The 13,044-nt window shown below is 40.1% G+C and overlaps 1 protein-coding gene across 1 annotated transcript in view; it reads left to right on the top strand.

Moving 5' to 3' along the window:
* Nucleotides 1–2,264: 2,264 nt before the first annotated feature.
* The window catches only part of ALPK1 (alpha kinase 1), a 62,055-nt gene continuing 51,275 nt past the window's right edge, over nt 2,265–13,044 (top strand). The window contains exons 1-2 of the mRNA XM_030798100.1: nt 2,265–2,385; nt 6,649–6,803. Coding sequence (XP_030653960.1) covers nt 2,265–2,385; nt 6,649–6,803 — 276 coding nt within the window. The remainder of the gene's footprint in view (nt 2,386–6,648; nt 6,804–13,044) is intronic.

Here is a 13,044-nt window from a genome sequence, read left to right on the forward strand (position 1 = left end):
CTTCTAGCTTCCAACTTTTCTTCTGCAGCTTCCTCACCTCTCTCAGTCTTCATAGAATTGAAGGCAGTTGGGGCATTATTCTAGATGACGGTTTGGCTTAAGGGAGTGTTGTGGCTGGTTTAGTTCTCTATCCATTAAAATTTTCTCCATATCAGCAATAAGACTGTTTCACTTTCTTACCACTTGTGTGTTCTCTGGAGTAGCACTTTTCCTTTTCTTCAAGAAATTTTTTTTTTTTTTTTGCATTCACGACTTGGGTGTTTGTCACAAGAGGCCTATCTTTTGGCCTATCTTGACTTTCAACATACCTTTCTCTCTCAGCTTAACATTACTAGCTTTTGATTTAAAGTGTGAGATGTGTGACTCTTCCTTTCACTTGAACACATAGAGGCTGCTGTAGGGTTATTAAGTGACCTAATTTTAATATTTTTGTGTCTCAGGGAATAGGGAGGCCTGAGGAGAGGAAAAGATATGGAGAAATGAGTGGTCAGTGGAGCAGTCAGAAGACACACAATATTTATGGATTAACTTTGCTGGCTCCCAGACAGTTTGTGGTGCCCCAAAATAATTACAATAATAACATCAAAGATCACTGATCTCAGATCACCATAACAGATATAATAATAATGAAAAAGTTTGAAACATTCCAAGAATTACCAAAAAGTGGCATAGAGACACCAATAGTTAGACTTGCTCTTAGTGACTAATTCCTCAGTATCTCACTTAAGTGAATGCTCTTTCAAGTAACACAAATTTTGTATTTGAGCACTCTGCTTGTGTTCATCAACAAGTACATTAGTATTTTAAATGAAACAAGCCTGTAATAACCTCAAGCTTTGCTTTGGCAGTTCTAGCTCTGTAATGTATGTGTGTAATGTGTGTGTGTGTGTTTAAACACAAAGTGTATGGAGATACGAAGTATACCTGCCAAGTTAGTATGAAAAACACAAAATTTAGATTACACAGCTCAGCTTTCATTTTCTGCTCCTGTTAAGTTACAGAATAGAAAATGAGAGAGAGAAAAAGGCCTTCTTGCTATTTCAAATTCAAAACCAACTTCTTAAAGTTAGTTAAGAAACCATTGGCTAGTAGAGCACATTTAATCCCAACACCAACACAATAATTCACTGCTTTAATATTTTCAACGGTTACTTCATTGCATGCATAAGCTCAGAGACAGAATAACTAGAGCCATCCATATATCTGTTACTTTCTTCCCTTTCAGACTCTCTTGCTTTTGATAATAAAATTCTACATGCCCTCCAGGAGTGTCTAAACCTGACAGCAGCTCCACTATCTATTCTGGCAATGTCTAAGAGGGAATAACTTCCTGTCTTTCATTTACAGTATAATACTTTAACAAAAGAATGATAGACAAAAAGATTTGTTAATTGAATAATGCTTTTCTATGTATTTTTCAGGCATTTTTTGTGTGTGCTGTTAGTAAGTTATTTCATTCTTGAAATTACCTTGACGGCAGTAGCTCATTAATCACACTAATATTTGCATAAGAAATCTCTCAATCGTATATATGTTAAATGACAATATAAGTAGATCCATATGACAGATCCATCCATTTGATGGATTTGGGAAATTGGGTTTTCTAGGATATCAGTTCTCTATTTTACTTGGTAATGTTCCTGGCAGTGAAGAGCTTTAAATTTGGCATTTGTCATTGCCTATCTTGGTCCAAATTATGTCATGCTAAATATTATGAAGAATACTGCACAGGGGAAATCAGCAGTGGGTTATTACCGTGTACTAGTGTCTGATAATAGAACTGTTAGCCAGATGCTTCCTGTGGACTTCTAGAGAGCAGAGAGTGTGGTGCCACTGAGCTCCAGAGGCACTGATGTGAAGTATGCAGAAGATAAATAAATCATGCAGTATATTCATTTCATTTGGCCCATGTGATTCCACTGACGTCACTGTGGATAGATAACTGGGGTCTGTACCAGGCCTCTCTCGCTTCTGCACTCTGAGGCCTTCGGAGGTGCTGCCCATCTAGCCAGGCCCTGCAGTAATTTCACACACTCCTCTAATAAAGTCCTTGGGGGCTGTCATGTATTTTCCTCTGTTTGCCCTATTATCCCTCCCTGCTTGAGTCTCACAGATAATTGATGATGCTTCAGTTAATCATTTTTCCCTCTCTTTTGTTCACCAGGTACTTCGGCCTTCAAGGGGCTCCTTTATTGAGAATCAATGTCTTCTCCTAGGTAATTGATCACCCTAGACCCAGGGACACCCAATTCATCGCAATCATCATGAATAATCAAAAAGTGGTAGCTGTGCTACTGCAAGAGTGCAAGCAACTGCTGGACCAGCTCTTGTTGGAAGCGCCAGATGTGTCAGAAGAGGACAAGAGCGAGGACCAGCGCTGCAGAGGTGAGGTTCTGATGGGAGGCACCAGGGGTGAGCCAGCAGGTTCACTCTCCTGTCCCCTGCCTGAACAACACATTCTCATCTCTGCCCTATTTTTCTACTTTTGGCAGATGACCACCGAGAGATGAGTGGATTTCTAGGGCATGAATGGGACATGGGCTGCGGGTGGACGGGCAGGGGAGGAAGCCCACTTTGTTGCACTGAATTGCTGTCAGTTCTAATTTTAGGCTTCAGTAAACATGAGGCTACAAGAAACAGTTTAGTTCAAGAAGAACAAAGGATCCAAGTTGGCTGGTTCACGTAAATTTCAATTATTAAAAAATTGAAGCAATTTCTGAATGGTGGCACATACTTTTTTTCAAATTATGATTTTTTGCCTCATCAGTTTCCATAGACTTCTATGGTTTCCATAAATACGTCATCTCACCAGTCCAATCTCACTTTTTTGATCACCAATACATTCATGCTATATTCTCACACCATTTGTAAAATAAATTCTCTCATCTCGATAAATACTGATTGCATCATTATCAGGGTTTAAGAATTTGGCTTTTTGCTCATTTTATTCTTTGTGCCATTCAGAGTATCAGATAAGTCATTGGGAAGTTTCCATCACAAAGTCTAGAAAGTTAAAGCAATTCTTATTTCTTCTTTAAGCAATTTTTGAGAGGCAACCTTCTGTTTTTTTTTTTTTTAGATTTCTTTTTAGCATTTGAATAAATTTTCCTCCACTTCCATAAGTACTGTCCTTTTTACATGCCTTTAATATTTTTCTCAGTATTTTTAGCATTTTGCTATTCCTCACAGAAACAAGATTCCCAAATAAAATGCACACTCCTCATTTTTTACTGTTGTTCATTATGTAATGGGAAAAGGTTCTGGGAGAGTCTTTTCTCCTGAGTTCTTGTACATAGGCACATACATTTTTACAAGGGCACTATTGGAAGTCTTAATTATTTGTAACCTGTCATTTGTCCTCCTTTCAAGATAAAAATCCCCTACGTCCAGTCATTTCACAGCCTCAGTTTCTGTGATACACCAATGTGTGACTTTGCTTCCTGGCTCCATGTGCCTGTCAGCCTGAGATCACTCTCGCAGATGTCAGCCTTTGTCAGGGAATGGCAGGTACTTGGCACCTATAGAATATGCTCTATGGCTGGCCCTAGTTCTCCCCAGGGGCGGTGTGTTGTGTTCTGTTGTTTCCACTGAAGTTTTTCTCTCCCTTTTACTACACCACACCCTTTGTCTCCTCAGCCAAATTCCTTTAAGCTTTGTGTTCTCCCCGGTGAAGACTCTGAGCTCCCAATTGAGTAGCATTTTCTTTTCTTTTTCTTCCCGATTGCCACAGAATAGAAGAAGTAATCAGTTTAGTTCCAGATAAGGCAAATCACGGCTGTAAAATCACTAAATTAGACATGGCCCTTCAGGTAAGCTGCTTGGGGGAAGTAAGTGATCAGAGAGGCAGAGGAGGTTACTGCTGGATCTGGGGCTGACTGCCCGGCGTTGGCTGAATCCAATAAACCGACGGGGAAGGACGCCTCCTAAGCAGAGCCATTGGCAGCCGTAGCATCAGCCTCAGCCCAAGGGCGGCGCTGCGCGTCCCACCCGAGCCCACCGTGCGGATGAAGTGCAGCCTGCACCGGATTCCTTCCCTCGGCAGGTGGCTGCGGAGCGGCACGAGCAGGCGGGTCGTGCCGCCACCGATGTCGTCACCGCATGTGCTCCCAGAGAAAGGCATTAGTACAGGGTCACTTATGGCAGCGGGGCGAGCCAGCAGACCCTGCAACACAAACACTGAGGTTTTTCTTCTTCTCCCTCCTCTCGACGCCATGATTTTCCCTCAGAAACTGTCCTTGTCAGCATGGGTGACTACCCCAGCAACTTCCCCAGAGATGGAAAAGGAACTGAAATCCAGAGATACATTTTAAAAACATAGTTTAGAGGCATATTTTATTTCAGGGTGCCCCACAGGACATTCTGACGTGAGGTGTGGGGAAAGGGTGATGTGGAGGAGGAAAAATTAGTTATAAAGAACAGACTTTTCCATTACCATGAAGAAATTTGAAAATATGAACACTATTCAGTCCAAAGTGTGATAAAATTCTATGAACCCAGAAATCACATTTCCTTTGTCATGTGACTGCTCATATTGACTCAGTGTTCAAATAATTTAAATAATTTATTAGCTAAACTGGGAGACTTCTGAGAGTGAAAAGGAACACTGTTAATAAGGACCCTAGGACCACACAGGACAGTCCTAAGCAAACAGGACTAAGGGTTCATCCTGTCTGTGACTGTTTAGAATTGCTCTTAAAGAAATGTTGTCTACAACTATATTGAAAGCAGTTTCAGAAGTTGAAATTATGTCAGTGGCTGTAAGAGGGTCAGGTTTTCCAGCAGAACGTGGCCACGTAAGTCCCTAATCCTGTGGGTCTGCTTTCAAGGGGGAGCGCCATCAGTCACACAGTAGATGCTCCGTAGTCCTGGACTGCTCAATGGAGATAGGGGGTGATAATTTCAGTGTGATACCTGTAAGCCATCCTTGGTAATCAGTGTGAATCATTCATTGGCATAGCCCATGTGATATCCCCTCAATGCCAAACAGTCCTTCCCCACCAGAAAACTTCCTTGCATTTGCCCAGTTCATAAATGGTTCTAAATGGTTCATAAAAAGGGATCACAGACCAAGTTAGATTTTCTCTCTCCTTTTTTGTTTTGTTCTTTCTATCATATCTCTTTTGCTGTATTTAATATGTTTCACATAGATACTAGATGAACCATGTCTTTTTTATAGATGATACAAAAATATTTTCAAAGGGCCAGCTAGAAGATGAACCTTGTCTTTTAATCATACTGGTCTTTCACCTATCATGGTTTGACTTATAAAAATGATGAGACATGATGCTTGTCTTCAGGGAGATAGCAGTCCAGTGAGAGACAGAAATAGTTACAGAGCAGTGAGATGATGGCTGAAAAGAGCCTGCTCCCTTGGGTTTGGAAGTGCTCAGAGCAGGTGCTCAATTCCACTGTGAAGTCATGGTGGATTGAGGAGAAGTGGCAATGTTTGCATTGAGTGCTGAAGCCAGTGGGCCTGAATTTGGTCACAAGGCACTGGGGGAAGGCAATCCAAACAGCCAGAACTGGATTTGCCAAACCATTGAAGATTTTTATTCAGGGCAATGGACTGGTCCATCTTGTTTTTAGAAAAATGAAGCTTGACAATGTGCAAGAGGGACTGGATGGAGCAAGATTCAGACAAAAATTCAGGCAAGAATTACTGCCAAGGAAGAGGAGGAAATGGATTTTAGGAGCCACAGGATTTGACAACCAATTAGGTTTGGGGAAGAGAAGAGAACACAAAGTCTAGATTGACTCCTGGGTTTCAGATTTGGGGAACTTAGTAAATGGTGGTACCAGTCATTAAAACACAGATTTGTAAGGGAAAACAGATTTAGAAAAAGGTGATGAGTTCAGTTTTGGATGTTGAGCATGAGGGGCTTGCAAGACAAGTACCTAGAGATTTACAGCTGGCAGTCATATATACAGGTCCTTTATTTATATGGCAGTCATATATACAGGTCCATATATACATAATCCTTTATTCAGAACCCTGGCATCACATGTGTACTTCAGAATTCAGAATTTTTCTGGTGTTAGGAGGGTCTTCTGGTGCCCATTAAGAGTAGATTTGGTGCCCATTAAGAGATTTAATATATCTACTAATGTGAAACAGGGCTATTTCACAGTTAATTTACACCATTTCAAATCTGATTTGTGTTTTTCATAGTTATTGTCTGTATTCAAATGTAGTCCATATCGAAGGGATGAGAAAGTGAAGTCTTAGAGAAGCAAAAAGAGGTTGTACAAATTAACACTGCATCACCCACCTGCCACAAGCCCAAAATGCCATTCCATTTCAGGCCCTTTCTCATTTTACAGGGAAAATAATATTTCCTTCATTCCTTTCTCTGATTCTTCATGCAGAGATAGTCACTAAAGTGCTTTACTTCCTGCTAAAAACCTTTCTTAATGCCTGACTACCCCAATTTACCTGTAGGGCAAAGTCGGCCAGGGCCACCCCTGACAGATAGCTCCTCACTGTTATTCTTCTGAGTCAGAACCAACAGCTTAGACCAGCCAGCAAGAGGCAGGGAAAAGGTTTTTCTCTTTTTTTTTTTTGCCACTGAGGTGCTTCATCATAACATTGGTAGCTCAACAGCCTTTTCTTTGACTGCAATTTCCTTACCTGAACTCTGACCTTTTCAGCTTCACTCCCCGGCGAGTTAAGGACCCTGATCCAGGAGGCAAAGGAAATGAAGTGGCCCTTCGTGCCTGAAAAGTGGCAGTACAAACAAGCCGTGGGCCCAGAGGACAAAACAAACCTGAAGGATGTGATTGGCGCCGGGTTGCAGCAGTTACTGGTAGGAAGAGCCACACCACCTGTTCCTCTGATATCCCCAAGTGAGGCATTTAGACTCTAAGTGGTCTAATAGATTAAATTTCTTTGAAGCACAAGACAGCCCCCTACCCTTATGGTCAGCTCTGCCAGATTGACTAATGTGGGGGAAATAGCTGTTTGAAAAGCATTGCTTGCCCATAAGATCTTGTGTTGTAAAGCCAAATCCAGTAAAAGTGAAGAGTGGTCAGTGGGTCTAACATGAACCCTGTCATCTTGAAATATTTACATATCCTTGGTGGGCCGAAGAAGCAGATTTGATTTCACCATTCCTCGCAGCATTTTAATTTTGAAATGCTACTTTCTAAAAGTTAAGCTTAAAAAAATAAATGCACCCTTATTTCATTAGTGTGACTTGCTGTCTAAGCTATTGAAGTCTGGCATATTCCTTCCCTGAGCCCCACCCAGGGTCCTGTTGACTTTCTTATAACCTCAAGATTAAGGCTGTTCAGGAAGCATCAAGTCAAAGTCATTGACATGCTTATTTCTCAACTCGTTTATTGGAAATTAATTGAACTGGTACCTCTATGCCAGATAGAAGAGAGCCTGAGGAGTAGCACAGGAACTCAAATTGCAGATCAGGATTCAAGCTGTGGTTCTGGGGATGACATGGGGAGAACCATTTTCTTTTTGATAGCATTGCTTTTTACCCGCATTCTCTCAGCTGATTGTCAAGGAAGAAAGCTTGCTAGTTTATATATATATATATCTTTTCTCAGATAAAAGATATATTTTTCAGGCATTAAAGCATGACAATATCCTAACATTTTTACTTTGTTGGCTTACATAAGATTGTATTTTTGAGTCATCCCAAAATAAATATATAGACATTGTCTTTGCCCATTCAAGAAAAAATCTAAGAAAGACCCCCTGATCTATAGAAACACAGGAGCATCTTTAGAGACTTAATAGAAACAGTAAAACCCCACCTCACTCATCCTCCTAAAAAACAAACAGAACAGGTTAAGCAGACTGGGGATTGCAAGCAAAGGAAAGTGAATACTTAAGGAGAACACAATGGTGAGCCAGGGTTTTAAATAAATGTGGTCAGTATTAGTGGAAAAGTAGAATAAAATAATAACTATAACTTAACTATCACTATAGAGTTTACAAAGTGCTTGCATATGCATCATCTCATTTAATTCTCGATAGCCTGAGGGTGATTCAGATGCTCTTTGACTTGCGAAGGAGTTGCCCCCAGTAAATCCATCATAAGTTGGAAATATAATTAGTCAAAAATATTATACATTAAAAATGCATTTTCTACACCTAACCTACTAAACATCATAGCTTAGCTTAGCCTACCTTAAGCAAGCTCAGAACCCTTACATTAGTGTACAGTTGGGCAAAATCATCTAATATAAAGCCTATTTTGTATTAAGGTATTGAATATTTTGTGTAATTTAGTGAATACTGTGCTGCAGGTGAAAAACAGAATGGTTGTATTCTACTAAATGTATATTGCTTTCACACCATCGTAAAGTAAAAAAATCGTAAGTTGAACCATTGTAAGTTGGGGGTCTCCTGTATTACCATTATCATCCCTCTTTTACGAACAAGGAAATTAAGGTGCAGAGAGATTAATTTGCCCAGGGGAACAGACCAGTAAGTGGTGAAATTGTGACTTACAGCCTTCTTCATCCAACTCCAATTCTCCATCAGGAAGCACCAAGTGAAGAGCTTGAAAAAACAGGTAGAAGCCATGAGGTTTACTTATTGTATCCAAAGTAAGCTATAGGCCGTCCAGTAATACTTTTTGTATTGATGATGGAAATGTTTTACAGCTGTGCTGTTCAATATGGTAGCCACTGGCCACAGATGGCTCTCAAGCACTTGAAATGTGGTGAATGGGACCAAAGAACTGAATTTTTATTTTAGTTATTTTTTATTCATTTCTATGTAAATAGTCACATGTGGCCAGGGCTGCCATTTTATTGGACAGTGCAGCTCTAAAGCAGTGGCTATAAATGTGAGACCTCCCAACAACAGATTAGCATCACCTGAAATCTGGTCAGAAATTTAATTTCTTGGGTGCAAATCAAAAACCCATACTGAATCAAACACCCTGGGGGTGGGAGTCCAGCAATCAACATTAGACAAGCCCTCCAGATGATTCTGATGCTAAAGTTTGAGAGTCACTGTTCACAGGGAAGAGTAGAGTGGCAAGCAGGGGGGAAAGGCAGAGAGCCTGAATGGGGATACAGTGGAGAGGGTCAAGGTAAGGAGTAAGGAGAATCCAGTGAGAAGGCTGTAGGAGACCAATCCAATAAAAAAATCTCTTTTCCATCAATTCTGGGAACTGTTGCTTAGACTGGAGCCCTTCTGCAAAAGCTGATGGTCACTTTACTTGCTTGGAGATCCCTTGTGGAATTAGCCTAGTGGCATAAAAGAACTTTACAAACCTCCCAAGGAAGGCGAGAGCAAAACGGCCTCGAAAGAGGGAGTGACTCGGATTTGACCTTTGGGCTTAGCAGGTTTCTCTGACTTTTGAACATAGGCTGAGTGATGTGGCACATCACTATAACTGGGGTTTACTCCCCTTGTTCCATCCTGCAATCACCAGATCTCCTGAGCCCTGCATTCAAAGTTGGTAGTGATGTTAGCTTAAAAACTCAAAATGATGTTTTAAACATCATTAAAGACATCAGTCCTGCTGCATTGGGGGTTTAATGTGAGTTAGGAGAGAAGCTGCTCATAGTTGGTAGACTATTTTAAGGGCCCACTTATGATATCTCCCACTATGCCTCTCTATACTACACAAATTTCACAATTGGAGAAATAGAAGCATAGAGAATTTAAGAGGTTTGAGCCCAGCTCACAAGGTCACTCAGTAGCAGCTCTAAGGGGCGCTGTCTATTAGGTCTTCTTTAGTCTCTAATGTATTTAATCTGGCAGCTTTTTGAACTCTGAGCATCATTTTCTTTAGCTTGCCCAGCAAGCTATAAATTAAGCAACCGCACCTCCTAATGACTTTTAGGATGTTCTCCTATTGTGCCAGACCCCAAGTGCACAATTGCTAAACCACTCTGTTTTGTAAATATGGAGAACCATAGCACCCTGTGAGTCAGGCACTCCTAAGATCTATTTTTAATATCTTAGATTATTAAAAATAGTTTGAATAAATTCGATGATTTGTTTTTGTTCCATTGTATCCCAATCTGGTCGATTTCAATATTAGAGTTTGTCAGAGCTGGATGGTCATATTTTAATAACTGATTAATTGTGAAATTCCATTCTCATGTAAAAAATAGTTAAAGATTACTGAGTTTGTCTTTTCATGTTTTCTCTCTTTTTATAGTTTATTCATAAATATAAACTTTCTGTGATTTTTTTACCTTGAAATGAATCCTTCCCATAAAATATTTCCCCTCTGTTTTTCAAATTAGCATTGTACTCAGAGCATAAACACTGTGTCTTTAATTCCACAAATAACAGATCGAAGTTGAGAACAGAATGCTTAAGAAAAAGGCAAGTCACAAACAACTGTTTTCCACAGTTTATGAGTTGGTAAAATTAAGAGTCATTTATAATGTTATTCTCTTGGGCTGAACTTAACCAAGAAAAATGATACATGTTTTGTGTTTTGCTTTCTGGTCTCCACTGTGTTCCCATTTCCTCCCTCCCCACTGCTCTCCTCCCCTCCTCCCTGACTCTCCAATCCCTTTTCCTTTGGTGTGTGGCCACAGACAGAAATTTATGGCAGGGGCCAACCTCCTTTACACTCCACACAAAGCTTGCTGACTTGAGAGGGTTTGTCCGCGCTCTCCCAGAAAAAACACCTGCAGTACGCTCCCCAAGAAACCTGAAGAGATGGGAGATTAATGTGGCTGTAATAGCTGGGCAGTGTTTTTGGTATTATGCCCTCTCCCTAGGTAGATGGGTCTTTTCCGAGATGATACCAATTATTTATTGCTGAAACATCTGTTGATAACTGCAGCTGCCCTTGTAAAACAAAGCATATCACGGGGTCACAGGCTATGGGGACCTAAAATCCTACCTCATGCTAGTTTCAGTCTATTCAGCAACACCCTCAAGTCCATGGGTTACCATCATCTTTAATGTCTCATCGTGCCATAGAAAATACTTTGTAAACACCGAGCTGCCCTGCCCTATAGGCTTTGAAGTATTATTTCATCTTCATCGGTAATTTATATTCCAGTGCCATTGTACTGTGGGAAAAAGAGGGGGAACCTTTTTTGTTTTCCATTTAATTGTATATCGCCTGACACTTTGACCTGTATTATTAGTATTAGTCAGAAAAAGGATTTTCTCCCTCTCTTATTTAAAAATAAAATTTCAAGGGAAAGTAAGCGCTCCTTCAGCTCTTTTCACTCAAAACAATGTTTACACTCTGAGAGGGAGAGATGAAAAGCATGAGCAACTTTTTTCAAGTGTCGGAGAAGGGCATTTCAGTCTGTGAAAGAGAACAGTAAGGCCCTTATAAATATCATTCAGCAAAACCTTTGATGGATTTTTCAAAAAGTATTGAAGGCATTTAGCGTTAGCTTCTGTTTAGCTCAGCTTTGGGCCATGGCGGTGGAGTGCTAGCTAGGAAAACCCATAGAATGCTAACTTGCTGCTGAGGTGCCGGGGAAGGACTCAACGTGGATGCCACCTTGGGAATTTTTCTTTCTGTAGTTTTCTCTCTTCTAAACAACAACAAAAAATGTCTAGTGAATTAAAAGAAACTATGAAAGTAAAGCTTTCAAAAGGTAAAGTAAAGGGTGTGTTTGGATTTGCAAGTGGGAGCAGATTGGGCTGCAAGGCCAAGAGCTGTGTGATAGCCCTGAGTTTGGACATTCCCTGCACAGGTTTGGGGGTCCTGATGCTGGAGGGAGACTGGCCTATTTCTGTGGAGGGAGGGGCCTGCTGTCAGTCAGCCCTGGATTTACTGTGGTGCCCACTCACAGAGATACGAGATCATTTTTGTAGGTTGGCACTAAAAGCACAGTCTGAGGACATGAAGTAGGCTCAGAAGGAGGATATTCTTTTTCCCATGTCCTTTTCAACTCTACAACCATGAAAAATGGGTAATCTGATAGCCCTGATGTTGTAAATATTTCTGGAAAGTATCTGTGGTGCCTTGGAGTGATTAGAAGAGACACCATAATAATAATAATAATAAATGTTGAGCTGTTTCCTTATGCTATTTTGTGGAAAACCTCTGTGGATGAATAAAGTTCGATCAATTTAGTCCCAAGAATTTTTTAACTTTTATTTTAAGTTCAGGGCTACACGTGCAGGTTTGTTATGTAGGTAAACTTGTATCACAGGGGTTTGTTGTACAGAGTATTTTGTCACCTATGTACTAAGCCTAGTACCCATTAGTTATTTTTCCTGATACTCTCTCTCCTCCCACCATCCACCTTCCAATAGGCCCCAGTGTGTTTTTCCCTTCTAAGCGTCCATGAGTTCTCATCATTTAGCTCCCACTTAGAGTGAGAACATGCGATATTTGGTTTTCTGTTCCTGTGTTACTTTGCTAGGGATAATGGTCTCCAGCTCCATCTGTGTTCCTGCAAAAGACATGCTCTCATTCTTTTTTATGGCTGCATAGTCAGAATATTTTTTCTAATATGTCTCTTTGTATTATCTTGGTGCCTTTGACTTGTTGATATTTTTATTTTTATACTACTTAAGATGTTAGAGGGGTGAGATTTAAAACATGAATAAACATGAATAAATATAAGAGTTGGTCATTGCAAGATTGTAGAAAATGCTTTAAAAATGCCTAGTGTGACTAACTTGTGAGCTCAGGGGATGGAGGAGAGACTTTAGCAAAAGGAACCAAAGTATGAATTTATTAGGAAATGAAATATCAAGTTAAAGAAAGTTATGGAAACAATAAAATTCCCTCCACGAATAAGCTCTTGATTAAAAGATATCCTTAAAACTAATTTTAAAACATTTATTCCAGGTGCCGATATTTTTATTAGTAATAGAGAATTCAAAAGCAGTAACAGGTGCTATTTAGATTATGATTCTTTCATCATTTTTCATCTTATGTGCTTTGGGGCTTTCATAGCAGAAATCTTTTTCATCAGGTTGCAAAAAAAAAAACACAAAGTGAAGATAAACTCTGAATTCATTCATTCATTCAACAAACTTTACTGGGTGTCAGCATGTGCCAGATGTTTGATAGAACACTGAAAAAAGTGCAGAAGAAAGAGAAGACCCAGTTCATGTCCTGGAAAACTACAAAAATG

Source organism: Nomascus leucogenys, chromosome 18, assembly GCF_006542625.1.
Source record: "Nomascus leucogenys isolate Asia chromosome 18, Asia_NLE_v1, whole genome shotgun sequence".
NCBI lineage: Eukaryota > Metazoa > Chordata > Mammalia > Primates > Hylobatidae > Nomascus > Nomascus leucogenys.